Consider the following 16,507-nt stretch of genomic DNA (forward strand, 5'->3'; position numbering starts at 1 on the left):
GTAAAACCACAACTGCGGTAAAGGCAGCGGTGTTGACATTTTGCTACCTCTGCGGTTGCGGTGCGGAACCAGAATTGTACACTGCGCAGAGAGGCCTGCACACGGACACCACGGCTAACCACACATCGGGATAAGTTGTTGAGCTGTCTGGGCCCATACATCATTTACATAATTTAATTTGTGATTAAGAAGTCGGTCGTCAGAACATTCCATCAATATAGTTTTTGGTTTCTCGCAGCTATGCTCACCAATCTTCAGTCGAAGGAATAATTTTAGGAATTTTAGAGGAAATGAAAGAACCTGCTTGGAGAAAACGGTGACTGCCTCTCCATGCTGCTGCCGTGTGGCCAATGTGTTGGTGTCGGACGCCTGACGTCCAGATTTAGATTGTCCATGCAGAGTGAGTGGACGTGTCTCTCGGTTCGGTCCTGGTGGCTCTAGGGCCTTGCACCTGCAAGGTTGCAGTAGTTGTTGCACTTGCATTCACAATCAGCATCAGCAAGTCAGCAGGTCAGCACGGAGTGTTGTAGTGAGTGCAAGCCTAAAAAGAGTAGAATATATATTATGAGTACAAGTTTGTCAAAAGGCAACACAAATAAATAATTCCCTCCTCCTCCTCCTCCTCAAAATTTAATCAATAGAATCAGAGGACAGGTGCGATTATATTAAGAATTTAAAAACTATAGGGGCAGTTGAATATGAGTGCAGACACAGACTTGCAGAGTGGGGCAGAGAGCCAGCGAACACACAGGCACTCGTCCACTCACGCGCATGCACAGAATAGAAACAAGAACTCTCGGGACTCGCTCAACTCAACACTGAACTCTTGATGAGTATTCTCAGGATTCGGGAAAAGTCAAAAGAACGCACGCTGTTCCGCATCCACAGTTCACAGCCCTTTTTACACAGAGACGAGCATCGAGTGTGCGTAAAAATTGAAAATTATTGCCTGAACAAAACCGAACCTTTGGGAATATAAAGGTAGTATGATTTCCATACATTTTTAACATAAATTATATGTAAATGTGAAATAACATAATTATTTTTTATCTCTTTTGATTCGCATATTTTCGCGATAAATTTTTTATCATATTGCTGCGTCGCTGCGTGTGCCATTGAAAAAGAGTTAAATGCAACAAAAATACTGTCCCGTGTCTGTCTTACGTTGTAATTCAATTTATGGAACAAATAATTTCAAGGAAATGAAGCACAAAAATTCTTAAATTTTGTGAATTCGTGCATACAGGAATTATTGATCAGAGATTGTCATGTCAAAGGAATCCAAAAAGCTTCTGTACTTCTAACGCATAACACGTTACATACCTAGAGATCCTTTTTAAAGTAAATTAGTGGCATTTTTGTAGCAATAACTGCTGGGTTTTCACTTTCTTGCATTATTACGATATTTGTGTGGATATTTTACAACCCAGCACCTCGCGAAGAAGCTCAAGCCTGAAGCTAAAGCACTATATTTGTTCTGGAATTTTAGTCGCTGCATGATTTTAGAGACCATAAAATATTGTCGAAAAAATGAATATTTTCACTTTGCAGTTCTTGTAATAAATGATCATTTAATTTGTGTTGCAGATCCCAAAAATTCATCAAGGCGTTCTATCTTTGTGTGAGTTTAGTTTGAAATAAATAAATGATTCTTTTGCCTTTCCACCGTGCAAAGCACAATATATTAATACTTCTCATTTTGCGCAACCCTCGTGACTGATTCCAAGCGAGAACTAATAATTTTTCTGGCTTTATTTTTGTGTGCAGATGATGGGCAAGTATAAAAAGAAAAACAAGAAGGGCAAACAACAGCCTCAGCAGCAGAAACAAGAAGAAGAAGAAGAAGTAGAAGTTGAGGCTGCTTCAGAACCACAGGACACACATGAAAAAGTGGAAAGTCGCGTCGTGGCCAACGCGGTAATAAACGTTTGGATTTTCGATCTTAATCATAGGCGAGGACTTTTAGCAGAATGCAGCAGCAGCCGCTACTGAACCAAGGGAACAGAAGGAGCCGCCTCCCATTTACCCGTTTAATTTGGTCAGCCCGCTTGCCATTAGTTTCTGTCAACCATCAGTAACTGACGTAATTCAATATAATTTATCACATATTTAGTGTTTTCCTCCAGTCCAGCCCATAGTCGTTCTGTGTCATTAAAATGTTCTAATTTTTTATGAGAACCAGGAGGAAGAACCGCATTCTGGAGAATCGCAAACGCCAAAATCAGGTGGCGAGGATTTTTCTGTATCTCAGTCGAATTTATTTGACTTGTTGCATGCGATCGTGTGTCGGCACAGTGACATAAGCATCGAAACGATAACAGAAGATCCTGCCCAGGTAAAACTGCCGCTGCGCACGCCTATTATTTTAAACTGGAAAATTTTAACTTTTTTAATTGCGCAGTGCATTCCGCGATGCCGCGAAGCGAAGATTCTGTTGAGGCACTCAGTGCAATGCGAAGCGAACAAGAACGAGCATTGTAACTATTCAGAAAAGTGCTTGGTATATCGCGCATTGTTAGGCCACTGGGTCATGTGCTACATTTCAGACTGTAAAATATGTTCGTCTAAGGAAGTAGGGAAAATATCTAGAGACTACTTCATAGCGACGAAGGCTACATTAGCTGCCAACAAGTAATGAGATTTTAATGCCATATTCTTAAAGGCTCATTGAAACCACGTTTTTGTTCCAATCAATTCTTGATGGGCCAAATAGGTGATGTAAATAATTATTTCCATAAAAATTTGTTGTGACGTGCGAGCAGAGGTGAAAAGCAAAACGCACTTTGCTTTGGCGCACGGGACGCATGAACCTTTTGGTCACTACTGCGCAAGCGTTACCCCTCCGACGTCACAGCTGCCAATGCCTTGCATCTTAGTGGGGGTGACGCTTGCGCAGTAGCAATCAAAAGGTTCGTGCGTTGCGCGCGCTTAAGAAACGTGCGTTTTGCTTTGCGCCTCTGCTCGCACCTCAGGAATCGATTGGAATATGAAAATGTGGGATTCAGTTGTTCTTTAAAAGGTGTTTTTGGTGTTTTCCTTAGTGACTGTAAATCTTCATATGGTTCAAATTTAGGAAGATTCCGCTCAAGTTTAAACATTAACTGCAGATAATTTATTTCCACTCTGTTTTACACTTATTTAGAGGTGAAATTTCAAATCGTCCTTCTCTGCCTGATAAAAGTAAAAGTCGCGGCGACCGCACAAAAACTGTGAAACAAGAGGCAAAGACTTCTATGCCACCGCAGTTAGCTGACTTCAGTACGATCATTTGATTTTGTTTCCTTTTTATATTATAAAGAATTTTAATTAGAACTTTTAGGACAAGCGATTGGCGGCACTGAATGTATTGAAGCCAGCTCTAGAGGCACGACGTCTGTCGGAGATACCGATCTTCGTGAGATGGAAATGGCACAAATGGTACAAATGGCACAAATGATACCGCATGCCAGGGATTGCATGCAACACCCGAAGATGAAAGGCGGACGGAAACAGAAGGTATTGAGATTCTTGGCCACATATCTAGTCAATTAATCAATCCATCTATTTCTGCGTTTATAGTGTTTGAAAAAGAACTGCGAAAGTGTGAAATCAGCGTTAAATCACAAGAATGGGTGCCCGCAGTCGTGTAAACAGGAGAATATTTGCAGCAAGGTTCGCGAAATAGATGAAATGATGAAGACGAGATATTCATAGAGGCATTCTACGCAATTTATTCGAAATTCAGATAATTTTGATTGTACAAGCATAATCCATGGATTCATTCCATTTATTGATCTTGAATCAAACGACTTGGCTCCCAAAGTACCTTGAATTGAATTGTGTGTGAAGTCCAATACAATTTTACAATACGTGAACTGCATTTTTTATATTTTTTTATTTGTTGATTTTAATTTAATTCGATCCTTATTCCTCTGCTATGCTCTTAAAATTCATAACTTTTTTCACGTGCTTCAAACGAAAATCAGTTCAGCCAATCGCTGTGAAGAACCGGGAAAGCTTTTTCTTAAAATTGTTTTCACGTTCGCCTATATGGAATTTGGCTTATCTAAATATAGTTTCAAGTAGCAGGACATGCTCTTGTGGGCACTTCCCGCCACTACAAGTTAAATATCAATATTGGGATAGCTCTCTTCTCTTGATTTTAATAGGTGCGGCAATGCAAAGGCTGCAATATCAGACTCAATCATCCTGTCAATGTGCATTCTTCACTTAATGTGTTTTCTTTTGACGTACTGAATACCAAAATCAGTCCAGCCATTCACCGTAGAAACGTCGGGAAATATTTTATATTTAAAAAATGGGGGTTTTTTCGATTCAACGGCGATTAACCCAACCGATTTTGGCAATTTTGGTTTTCAGCAATTCAGCATGTCAAAAGAAAAGTCAACAATGCACAGTGTCAGGATTGAATTGGAAATAGCAGCGGAAGTGTCTCAACATTAATTTTATTACGCCAGTCCGGGCCTGGTCAAATGGCCAACAACCACAATTTTATTCTTACTTCGTTATACTTTTAACATGTATATGGTGCCCATTAAAAACAACGTATTTAATATCATATAAAAATATTATTTGTAAAAAGACGAAATTAATATAATGACTTAAAACATTATTTCAAAATAATGCAGAAAAGAGGGGGGGGAATAAAAACCCTCCTCTCGAAATGTTATAGAATTTCAGTTTTCATTCCAGTAAAACCACAACTGCGGTAGAGGTATGAGGGAGAGGTGTTGACATTTTGCAACCTCTGCAATAATTGCGGTGCCGTACCTGCGGTACCAGAATTTAAAAACACGCATAGGGGCCTACACACGGACACGACGGCTATAAGCACTCGTCGGGATAAAGTTTTTGAACTGTCTGCGAGCCGCCCATTCATGTTCTTGCGCGAATTTATGCGACTAGATGTATGTAGATGTAGAAAGAATTGTTATTACGAAGCAGCCCAAATAAGCAGTGCGATATACTATAATGTCATCAAAAAATTTCGGGTGAAAATTGGAGGAATTATGGGAAATGCGTGTGTAAATGTAGCGATCGCGCTCGTTAGTTTATGTAATTTGTGAGCAAAGATGAACATTCCATAACATATTGTCATTATGATATTTTTTTTCTCGCAGCTGCTTACCGCTCCTCAGTCGAATGAAAATATTTTTCCTTCTATACATGCATGCTGCTGCCGTGGCCAGTGTGTTGATGCTGTTGAATTGTTGATGTCGCACACTCAACGCTTTGACATCCAGATTAAGGAGAGTAAAGGTACCTTTACTCTCCTTAATCCAGATTGAGATTGTCCACTTGTCCAGTCCTAGTGGACTAATGACCCTAATGAGAGTGAAGTTACTAAAGTCGGTAGTCGGTAGATACTGACAATACTGAGTGTGAGTAAGAGTGCAGCGCAGGAATCAGGAATGTGCAACTGCAACGCTTTAGAGTTGATAGTGCGAGTTCGAGTGCAGACATAGATTTGCAGAGGCAGAGTGGGGCAAGTAAGTGGCAATGAGAACCGGCGAACACATAATATAGCACTAGTGCGCGTGCGCATGCACACGACAAAACCAAGAACTCTCAACTCTCTCAACACTCAACACTCAACACTGCTCTCTGATGACTGATGAAAAACTGTTCTCAGGATTCGTTAAAAGTCACAAGCACGAACGCTTTTCCGCATCTGCAGCTCACAGCCCTTTCTTCTTACACAGGGACGAGCATTGGGTGTGCGGAAAAATAGAAAATTGCCTGGAGTAAACCAAATCTTTGAGAATTAAAGGTAAAGTATGATAATATTATTATCTTATGCCTTTTGAAACATAAACTATGTAAAATCTCATAATTCTTTTGAATCTTTTTTTGATTCGCATTCTGAGTAAAAATTAAATATTATGCTCTGCCTGTGTCACTGCGTGTTCCATTAAAAAATATTTAAATGCAACAAAAAATAATGTCCCGTAAATGTCTTAATACGTCATTACATATAAATTTATGGATTCAAGCAATGATTTATAATTCAAGGAAATGAAACAAAAATTCGATGTAAAGGAATTATTGATCAGCGATTGTCATGTCAAGGAATCCAAAAATATTTTGTATTTATAACCCTGAATACGTTACATACCAAGAGTTCCTTAAAAATCGTAAATTAGTGGCATTTTTGTTGCACTGCTGGATTTTCATTTTCATGCATTTTTACGATATTTGTGTGGATATTTTACAACCCAGCACCACGCGAAGAAGCTCAAACGTGAAGCAAAAAAAAGCACTATTTGTTCTGGAATGCTGCTGCATGCTTTTAGAGTCCTTATAGTATTGTTGAGAAAACCCAATTTCCCTTCAGTTCTCGTCATAAATTATCAATAAATTTGTGTTACACATCCCAAAATTCATTAAGGCGTTTTATCTGTGTGCGCGTATTTAGAATTAATTAATATTTTGCCTTTCATTCCCTTTCCACCATGCGTATCACATAAACTCCTCATTTTACGCACCCCTCTTGACCGATTTCAAGCGAGAACTAATATTTCTGGCGTTTTTTTTTCTGCAGATGGGCAGGAATAAAAACGAAAAAAAGAATAAGAATGAGAGCGGCAAACCAAAGCCTCAGCAGCAGAAAGAACAGGAGAAAAGAAAAGTGAAGTCGCATGGAATTGTGGAAGATTGCGTCGTGGCTAACAGATCATCCTGTGTAAGAAACCCGTATTTTTAATCTTACATAATTCCCAATTCAACACGTGTATGGAATCACAGGAGGAATTTTTGAAAGCAGCACCCACCGCTGAACAGCAGAAGAAACCGCCTCTCATTTCCGAGACTAATGTTGTCGACCCGGACGACGTTACAATCAGTCAGCAGATGGGCAAGAGTAAGAGCAAAAAGAAGAAGGGCAAACAACAGCCTCAGCAGCAGAAACAAGAAGCGGAAGTTGGGGCTGCTACTGAACCACAGAAGACACGTCATGAAAAAGTGGAAAGTCGGCGCGTCGTGGCCAACGCTGTAAGAAACGTGTGTATTTTAGATCTTAGATTTTCTAATATTTCAACTCGCGTGTTTTGTATTAATCTTAGATGGACACTTTGCAGAATGCAGCAGCAGCCGCTGCAGAACCAAAGGAACAGAATGAGCTGTCTCCCATTTACGCGATAAATTTGGTCAACCCGCTTGACATTAAATTCTGCCAATCATCAGTAATTCAATATAATTTATACGTATTAAGAGTTTTCCTCCAGTCCATTGTCGTTCTGTGATATTCATGTGTTCTATTTTTGTATGAGAACCAGGAGGAAGATTCGCATTCTGGAGAATCGCAAATGCCAAAATCAGGTGGCGAGGATTTTTCTGTATCTCAGTTGAATTTACATGTCTTGATGCATGCGCTCATGTGTAGGGCATTCAACACGAAAATAGCCGTTCCGGCCCAGGTAAAACTGCCGCTGCGCGCGCCTTAATACTAGAAAAAACTCACTTTTTTATTTGCACAGTGCGTCCCGGGATGCCGCGAAACGAAGATTCTGTTGATGCACATGGCGCAATGCGAAGCGAAGAAGAACAAGCATTGTAATTATTCGGAATACTGCTTGGCCTATCGCGCATTGTTAGGTCACTGGATTTTGTGCGACTTTTCAGACTGTAAAATATGTTCGTTCATATATAAGTAAGTAGCTGTAAAAGTGACTAACAAATACGAGATGATGACAATTGATATCTTGGCTGCCAATAAGTAATTTGAACTTTAATGGTATATATTCTTAAAGACTTATTGAAACCACGTTTTTTTTCCAATCAATTCCTGACGGGCGAGTAGAGGCGAAAATCAAAACGCACGTTTTGCATTTGGTGCACAAAACATGTGAACATGAACCTTTTGGTCGCTACTGCGCAAGCGTTACTTCTCTGACGTCACAGCTCCCATTGCTTTGCACCTGAAAGGGGGTGACGCTTGCTCTGCTCGCGCGTCCCAAACAGTTTTCGCGGTCGAAAAAATTACATCACCCATTTCGACCCTCAGGAATCGATTAGAATATGAAAACGTGTGTGGGTTTAAGTTGCCCTTTAATAAGTGTTTTTGGTGCTTTTCTTACAATTAGTGACTGTAAATCTTGATGGTTCAAATGAAAGCAGATTTTTTTAAGTCTTAACGTTAACTGCAGATAAGTTATTTCCACTTTTCTTTTTCAAATTGTCCCTCTCTGCCTGAAAAAAGTAAAAGACGCGACGACCGCACAAAAACTGTGAAACAAGAGGCAAAGACTTCCGTGCAACCGCAGTCAGCTGACTTAGGTACGATAATTTGATTTTGTTTCCTTTTTACCCCTTTTATATTAAAAAATTTTAATTTGAACTTGTAAGACAAGCGAGTGGCGACACTGAATGTATTGAAGCCGGCTTTACAGTTACGTATATTGAAGATACCGATCTTAGGCGTCATAAATTGATTCCAAAAGCCCGTAATGGAACCCCAAAAATGAAAAGACGGATGGAAACTGAAGGTATTAGGACTCTTGGCCACATATCTAGTCAATTAATCGATCCTTATTTTTCTGCATATATAGTGTAGGTAAATACCTGATGGCATGCGCGTTAAATCACAAGGATTGGTCCCCGCAGCCGTGTAAACAGAAGCATAATCAATGCATTCATTCCATTTATTGATTTTAAATTAAACGACCTGGCTCCTGTAGTACCTAAAATTTCATTTTCAGTCCAATAAAATTTTAAAATATGTGAACTGCATCCATTTTTTAATTTGTTGATTATAACTTGATCCTTATTATATATGCTATGCTTTTAAAATTCAATACTTTTTCACGTGACTTGAACGAAAATCAAGTCCAGCTAACCGAAGAACCGGGAAAGCTAATTCATTAAATTGTTTTTCACGTGCTTATGGAATATGGCTGATCCAAATAATGTTTAACACACTAAAGAAATCATTTTGATCAAATTTGATTGCTTTCACTCTGTTGGAGATGGAATCTAAATCTCATCTAGCTCGTGTTTGCGGCACGGTGTAACCAGTAACCACCACCTCAAATTCCATTTTTTTATTTCATAATATAAAATTAAAATATACCTCAGCAGCTCTCCTATATCTGTTTCATTTTAGATTTCACTCAACCCTGTACCTTCCCCGCTGTTAAGATTAAGAGATTAAAATATGTAGTTTCAGTCTGACCATATATAGCGGTGGTTGCCAGCAACTTACGACAAAGGGTTTAATTTTAATATAAGTTGTTTAGAATGAGGAGCGACTCGAACTTTGGTTTGTGTGTTATAGCCGCTTCCCTGCCATAGCAATCTCCCGCGGGCTTTGCTTGAGATTAATGCGTTCTTCAACAGATGGCGCTAGATGGTGATTTGTTCCGAACTACTTGCAAAGTAAATTCGGCAACACTGCAAAAATTGACGTCATTCGTACTCGCAACCAAGAGTGTCCATCCACCGTCCGCCATATTTATAACTGATGGTACAAGGAAAGTCGACAAAGCTAACCATATCCTGAATTCAGCTTGTGCAGCAGCGAATTTTTGCTGAATTTCTTCTGTATATTGTCTAATTGATTCATGGGTGTGTAGAAGATCGATCCGAGAGGAAGATGTCGGCTGCTGTTGGTGATTTGAACGGCATGACGCCGATGAAAGGCGCACAGCAGGCCACAGCAGCCACTCAACCACCCCAAGCTTACGGCAAGATATCGTTGCAACTGACAAACTGCCTCCTGCCAGAGGAAAAATTGTCGCCGACGCCATCCGAGTTGGATGGCCTTGACAAGGAGGTGGAAATTGATCTTCGCATAATTGGCTGTGAACTCATCCAGACCGCTGGCATGTTGCTCAAGTTGCCCCAGGTAATGTGTGTATGATAATTACGGCGTTGGCCTTGAACTTTAATTGTATCCTACATATTGGCAGGAAATAATATTATTTGTTTTTGTAAATTTTGCTCAAAGGTACGTATTATTGATGTGGTAAAACGTTTCAGGTCGCAATGGCCACGGCTCAGGTGCTGTTCCAGCGATTTTACTACTCAAAGTCCTTCGTGCGCCATCCAATGGAGATATTCGCCATGGGCTGTCTTTGCTTGGCCTCTAAAATAGAAGAAGCGCCTCGAAGGGTCCGAGATGCCATCAACGTCTTCAGCCACATCAAACAAGTGGATTCTGGAAAGTAAGTCACGCTTTCCATTTTATTAGACTCGGAGGGTTAATAGCGAAAGCCCTTTCTGCCTGTTGGAGGCTAAAATTTTGCCGAGCGAAGGGCTGACGGTTAACCCTCCATCTCACTCTTTAAGTTTGCTCTTAGTAAATAATTATCTATATCTTAGTGATTGATTGATTGATTGATATCAAAGTTTGGAAGCAATAAGTCAAAAACGCTCTTAAAGTGGTAAGGAGGAGACATCTCCACTGAACTGAAGACTCGTGTTTTCTTTTTTTCTACTAATAACAAAATCTTCCTGCAATTTTAGCTCCCCCAACACACACACACACGCACAAACAGAAATTGAAATCAGGATTGGATGCGCCGCGCTCGCTAACTGAGATTAAAAACAAAATCGAAAGAAAGTGGCGCCTCCAATGCTGATGAGCCCTTACTTAACCCTTTTGAAAGGAATTCTTGCTCAAAGCGTTTTTTACTTACTCTCCACAGATGGCCCCTCAATTGATTGTGACAAAAGGTCGAGGGCTCTGAGCCCCACCTGCAAGCGCACCACCAGATTGTGTGTGTGTCCTCCTAGACCACCACCAACAATCAGCAATGTGTGGGTGGGTGTTTAGCCTCCTCCTCCTCTCACCGCTCTCGACTAGCGCGTGTGAAGGTGCAGCCGCCCGCCCGCCCATCCGTCCGCAATTTTCACGGTTCGGTCCCCAACTCGCCTGCCCTCTTTCCCCTCCGATCACTTCAACCAAAGGTTGCGACAAGGTAACGTTCAGGGTTCAGGCCGCTCTCAGCTTCTTTTCGCCTGGCAAAACTTAATCATTTTTACTGTTGAGGCAAGCAAGCACAAGCATCGAGGCTTTGTTCACAGGGTGGCGGCCCTTGCTCACCCACAACTCGGCAGCAGACTCGTTCGTTTCCTTGATGGCGACCAAATAACTTGCTTCCTTGGTAACTGCTTGTATCTCTACTGGCTGGAGACTAAAATTCATTTAATGAGCTAGAGGAGCTGCCTGTCAGCTAACAAGGAGGAATACAGACAGCTCATGGCTTTCGAGGAGAATATCAGGATTCGACGTTTGAGTTTTTGGCCTTGTTTGATGGAGCTTTTCAGAGGCGACCAAGGCTTTAAAATCTTTTTGCTGGTGGCTTTCCGGAAAAATCCTCTAATTTTAGACATTTTGCCAAGAAATGTGGGAAAACAGCTCGTTAACTGTATGAGATGAAGTTTTGTCACTATGAAACCAATTCTTTTTAATTTTCAATTTAACTGTTTGTCAACAGGTAATAAATAGGAAATTTCTTGAGGTCTCAGCTGCGTGATTTAATCTGGTGGCTGGCGGGACTGGCTCAGCCGAATTTTTTTCCCTGCGGCTGGCTATTTTTACCAGCAGCTGACAATGTTTTAACCATGAAGTTTAGTGCTCAACCGGAAGATAATTTTTCTCCTCCACTTTTTAATTTTTCACTGACGGTTGCCCATGTGAACCAAAATTTGCCGGCTGAGACCTCTAGAAATTTCACCCGCTTGCAGAATATTTTTAGTTGTTTTCTCTTCAATGAACAATTTCAAACTTTCAAATCCCTTGCGTGAAATATCAGAACGTCTAATATCGACTCATCTCATTTTTTTAACATTGTCTGCCAACCAACTGATATAACATTATGAGCCGTGTTCTTCAAATCTTTAAAAGTGACTGAAATCATTGGATCAAAAATTTCCACCATTAAGAAAGGATACATGAACCTCGCCAAAAACTAAAACGTTGAATCTTAACAGTTTCCCCGTCAGATTTGAAAGAAATCCTCAAAATTGCACTCTTGATCAACTCGAAGAATGTTGCATTGTTGAAATAAAAACCGGACATTGTGTTGTTTCCTTGTTGCCAGGAGCAGCAATTTACTCTCCGACCTTGTCGGTTAAACATTGAGACGGTAATTTATTTATGATATCAATGTGACACTTCCGTGTACACCTTGCTACGAATCCAATTTTGCGCAGTATAGATATGTGCATAAATTGATGTGTCACGCAATGCTCTACTGAATTGTCTGTCCAGCTAAATAGAGAAATTATTTGTACGAGAAAAGCCTTGTTTTTGAAGCTGAATTGGTTGTAGTGATTTCCTTTTGCTTCCGTCCCTCCCAACTCCCGCCCGGATGTTGCTTCACAAAAGTCGGCTCGCTAATGCCAGTCTGAGCTTCGTTTCAGATCCTAGAATAGGCAAGCACGGCTGAGAAACGAGGACTGGCTCTAATAGCGTGCGTGGTGGTCAGATAGAAAATGTTTTGGTTATGGAAGCTGCGCGCCGACCTGCTCAAGACAGCTAGAATTCAAACTGAAGGGTTTTGTTTGGGATGTGACATGGGGTGGCCTCGTTTTCTTATTTCCTTCCTTCTTGCTACTAGTCCTAAGTGGAGTGGAGTGCAACACAGCCAGCCTGGGGTGGGTGTTTTACCCTAAAATTGTCTGTTGCAGACCGATCGCGCCCGTCGTCTTGGACCAGATCTACAGCACGCTGAAAATACAAGTTATTAAGGCTGAGAGGAGAGTTTTGAAGGAGCTGGGCTTTTGCGTCCACGTCAAACATCCTCACAAGGTCTTTGCTCGCCTAACTATATAATTTCTTTTAAATAATATGTTTAAATTTATATTGCAGATTATCGTGATATACCTCCAAATGCTGGGCTTTGAGAAAAACGAGGAGTTCATGCAGTGTTCTTGGTCAGTGCAAATTTTGTTATAATTCCTCAGGGTTGCATTTGCTTACCACCCGGTTTTTTACCTTCGGTTTTACCACTAAATTTTTAACCAATTTCTTGGCAAGAAATGAATATCTTTTATTTTTTTCACGTGAAAATCTAAAATTAGCGGTCAGTTTGGGAAAACTATCCGCTTTTATGTAGATTTTTCAATAAAATTTCCAAATTCAGCCTGAAAATTTTTGAAGTCAGGACATCAGCACAGAAAATTATTGAAAACTTAAGTGCCTGTAAGAAACTGGTAGAAATGATAAAAAACGATTGTATCATGGCACTGCAATTTTTCAAACGTGCTGTTTTTTAGCAACCCTAATTTCTAAAAATTTTTGAACAGGAACTACATGAATGATTCGCTGAGGACAAACGTCTTCGTGAGATACGACCCGGAAACAATCGCCTGCGCCTGCGTCTACCTCTCAGCCAAGAAACTGAAAATTCCCATGTTGAAAGAGCCGCCGTGGTACTCGCTCTTCGGCGCCAAAGAGGACGATCTTTTGGAGATTTGCTATTCCATCCTGCGACTGTACAACCGACCAAAGGTAGAAATAAAAAACACTCTGTTTCTGTTTGGCACTAATTATTTGATTCAATTGCTCAGGCCAACGCGGACAAGTTGGAGAGAATCGTGGTGGAGCTGCAGACCAAGTACCAGGAGGAGAGGGCCAGGCAGAGGAAGCTGGCCGGCCTGCTCAACTCTGCCAACAACACGCCAGCTCAAAACAGCTTAAGCCCGTCAACGCCGGCCGTGAAAAAACCCATTCCCGAGGTGTCTCCTAGGTACCCTAAAGGCGATTCTTGCAAAGCACCCAATATTCCTGACTCGCTTTGCCTTAGAAGTAAAGAAACGCGTCGCAGCGACACGCCCAGTCCGCACAAGCACAAGTCGAAAAGCAGCAAGAAGCACCGGCAGAGTTCGACGTCATTGTCGCGCTCGCGCTCCCGCTCGCGGGACCGCGGCAGGAAAAAGCTGAAGAGTCGCAACGGCAGCATCTCGCCGCCGCACTCGCCAGACTACAAACGCAGCCACAAGTCCAGGTGAGAACCATTTTGCGCCAACGAGCGTTTTGATCGCGGGCTAACCTTTGATTTTGCTCACAGGGAGAAACGCTACCGCTCCAGGTCGCGCTCCAGAGACAGGAGAGACAGATCTCGTTCACGTTCCTACGACCGCTACAAATACCACGAGAAGAGCAAGAAGCACAAGTACAGGGATGACGCCAGCCGCAAGAGGAAGGAGATCAGGCGCTAGCCATGGGAAAAGCGGGCTTTTTCATCCACAGATTTATTTTTAAAACGCAGATCTATTTTAAATAAATGGAAAAGTACTCACACCTTTTCAATCCGGTTCTCCATACAGTTGTTGTACTTAGGCTTTCTTCACACACACTCGATTAAAATTCTAAATTTTCAATTCAATTTGCTGTACGGAATAGGAGTTTTAAATTTGTAAATACAGCCTTAACCGTCATCTCTGTGGTGTTTCATTTATCCTCAAAAAAGAATTTGACAGGGAAACCAAGGTGGATTACGCCTATTGTCTTCACGAATTTCGTACCAAACGTTCAAAATGAGCTTCATTTTAAGGAGCATATTTAAAATAATATTTTTTGATCCATGACCTTCAGCCAAATAAAATAGTTGCAGTGGAAATTTTCCCTTCTCTAGTACTCATCGCTTAAGCTATCTGAGGACTGAAGTGGCCGCTGATTGTCTAAAATCGGTGCATTAGACAGTGCATGAAAGTGGGAACTACAACGTTGATTTTCGCCAGAGGCACAACATGTTTTGTTCTGAAGCTGTTGCAGGAAAAGCCTCTGATTTAACCCTACGACACGTTTGAAATTCATATTTTCTTCTTGCCCAGGGCGCAGTTCACAAGGAATCTAATCAGATTTTGGCAAAACTGTTGATTTCCGTTTGAAGCGATTTACTGCTTTTTGAAGAAAATGGCCATTAATATTTAAATACCAGCTCAGTTAAGATAAATTGAGATGAGAAAAATCGGTCTTTGACTGCGAGAGAACTACAATTTTCGTGTCAGTGTTTGTGCTGGCATTTGAAAATATTCAGAACGCATAATTCTTACAATATATAGCTACTCCCGTGAGCATGGATGAGCGCTAAAAAGTCGAGAAATTTAAAATAAAATCAACAATTCACGTTTTCTTTACTTGCGTTGGCCTTCCTTGCTTGATTCAGTTGCTCGTTTGAGTAGTCATTATTGTATAATCAGTAGAATTAAAATTTATCTTTTCATTTTGATAAAATCTTAAGCTTTTTTCAATGGAAGACTGCCATTTCAATTAACCGACGGTTAGAAGGCCTAACCTACACGAAATTTCTAGTTTCCCTTCTGGAATTATCTGTATGATGTTGAAAGCTGTTTTTCACTCATTGAAATTAGCTCACATAGTTTTATGGAACTTTATTTGGACTTAATATTGAAGGAATTTATATCACAGGGAGATTCGCGTTGCTCGTTTTTCTCTTTTCGTTTGCAGTCGGAGATGTTTTCAGCGATCGGTGATTTTCTGCAGCTTAATACACATGAATTTTTTTATGAAGGTCAAGTACTGCTGCCCCGAGGCCATAACAGCCGCTTCGCGATACGAGAACGAGTGATATTAATTTTACTGCACACTTTTTCGACTTTTTGCTAACCTAACCTGCCATATTTTTTTGCTTGTTTGGGAGCAGAAAAGCTATTGTAAAATTTCTTAATAATAATTTAACTAAAAATCTTCGTATTTTTCCCGGAAGAAATAAACTCAATTAAAAATAAGTATAGATAAAATTGATTTTCAGTGACAAAAAATTGAACCACATAACCTGGCAGTCAGCTAAGAAAGATTGAAACTATTATATCTCAAGCGATAAATTAACGAGAGCAATTTTTAATATTTCCCCAGTCAAAGTCGCACACTAAACATTCTTGCGAACTTGCAATAAGTACAAAATTCATTTTTTCCAACTTTCATCCTATAGAGTTTTAAATTATTTTTTGTACAAAGATATCCAAATTTCGAATTTGGTCGACGAAATATCTACTGTAGGCTATAAATAAATAAGACTATAAAGTCTTAAAAATTGATACGTTTTTTTTATCTTATTCATGAACAAATTAGAAAAGGGGCACGAGTTTGGCTTTATAATTCAGCGGCTGGAAGCGAGAGCAATTTTTTTGAAAAGTATGAAAAGGTAATGAAATTTTTTACATAATTATCCTCTGTTAGATATCCTCTTCTCCCCAATTTCCGTGAGAAGGTGTTTTTTAAATTGACAAGCGTTGATCAGCAATAAAAAAAAATAAAAATAGTGACTAATTTTCGTTTCATGAAAACTAATTTAAAAATTTTTTATCCAAGCCGTTTCCTTTCTGCCAAAGAGTGGTACATCCTTCGATTCGTATAATTATCGCTGAGCAAATTCCAAAAAACAATTGGGTCACTTTACAAGAAGTTACGGCACTTAAATTTTTAGAATTTTAAATTATATACATAATATCCATAGCGAACCGCATAGCTATAATGGCAACTTTTCCTTAAAAATATGTCATTCTTTTTATCAAACACTATCGAATAGTGGTGAAAAAG

At 40.2% G+C, this 16,507-nt stretch overlaps 2 protein-coding genes and 1 long non-coding RNA gene across 9 annotated transcripts; all 3 read left to right on the plus strand.

Annotated features, from left to right (window-relative positions):
- Positions 1–1,837: 1,837 nt before the first annotated feature.
- Positions 1,838–4,128, plus strand: LOC135937281 (uncharacterized). The gene is made up of 5 exons (XR_010574489.1): positions 1,838–1,917; positions 2,183–2,335; positions 2,402–3,258; positions 3,311–3,495; positions 3,559–4,128. It is a non-coding gene; the product is annotated as an uncharacterized LOC135937281 (long non-coding RNA).
- Positions 4,129–5,582: 1,454 nt separating this feature from the next.
- On the plus strand, positions 5,583–8,690 carry LOC135937280 (histone acetyltransferase p300-like). Of its 6 annotated transcripts, none has more exons than XM_065480408.1 (9): positions 5,583–5,770; positions 6,542–6,682; positions 6,745–6,990; positions 7,062–7,181; positions 7,269–7,415; positions 7,476–7,648; positions 8,198–8,274; positions 8,349–8,483; positions 8,547–8,690. In XM_065480408.1, exons 2-9 carry the CDS (start codon positions 6,542–6,544, stop codon positions 8,549–8,551), a joined length of 1,044 nt encoding a protein of 347 aa, XP_065336480.1. In that variant the 5' UTR covers positions 5,583–5,770; the 3' UTR covers positions 8,552–8,690. The 6 variants fall into 6 exon arrangements, 5 of the variants coding, with proteins under 5 accessions (XP_065336480.1, XP_065336477.1, XP_065336481.1 ...); XM_065480405.1 differs by having other exon boundaries at positions 5,584–5,770; positions 6,745–6,999; XM_065480409.1 differs by having other exon boundaries at positions 5,584–5,770; positions 7,077–7,181.
- A 744-nt stretch (positions 8,691–9,434) lies between these two features.
- LOC135935682 (cyclin-L1) lies at positions 9,435–14,382 on the plus strand. Of its 2 annotated transcripts, none has more exons than XM_065478189.1 (8): positions 9,435–9,841; positions 9,976–10,160; positions 12,631–12,751; positions 12,812–12,876; positions 13,249–13,453; positions 13,513–13,691; positions 13,752–13,949; positions 14,013–14,382. In XM_065478189.1, the coding sequence occupies exons 1-8, from the start codon at positions 9,590–9,592 to the stop codon at positions 14,161–14,163; spliced, it is 1,356 nt and encodes a 451-aa protein (XP_065334261.1). In that variant the 5' UTR covers positions 9,435–9,589; the 3' UTR covers positions 14,164–14,382. The 2 variants fall into 2 exon arrangements, with proteins under 2 accessions (XP_065334261.1, XP_065334260.1); XM_065478188.1 differs by having other exon boundaries at positions 9,436–9,841; positions 13,749–13,949.
- Positions 14,383–16,507: the final 2,125 nt, after the last annotated feature.

This window comes from Cloeon dipterum, chromosome 2 (genome assembly GCF_949628265.1).
Source record: "Cloeon dipterum chromosome 2, ieCloDipt1.1, whole genome shotgun sequence".
Classification (NCBI taxonomy): domain Eukaryota; kingdom Metazoa; phylum Arthropoda; class Insecta; order Ephemeroptera; family Baetidae; genus Cloeon; species Cloeon dipterum.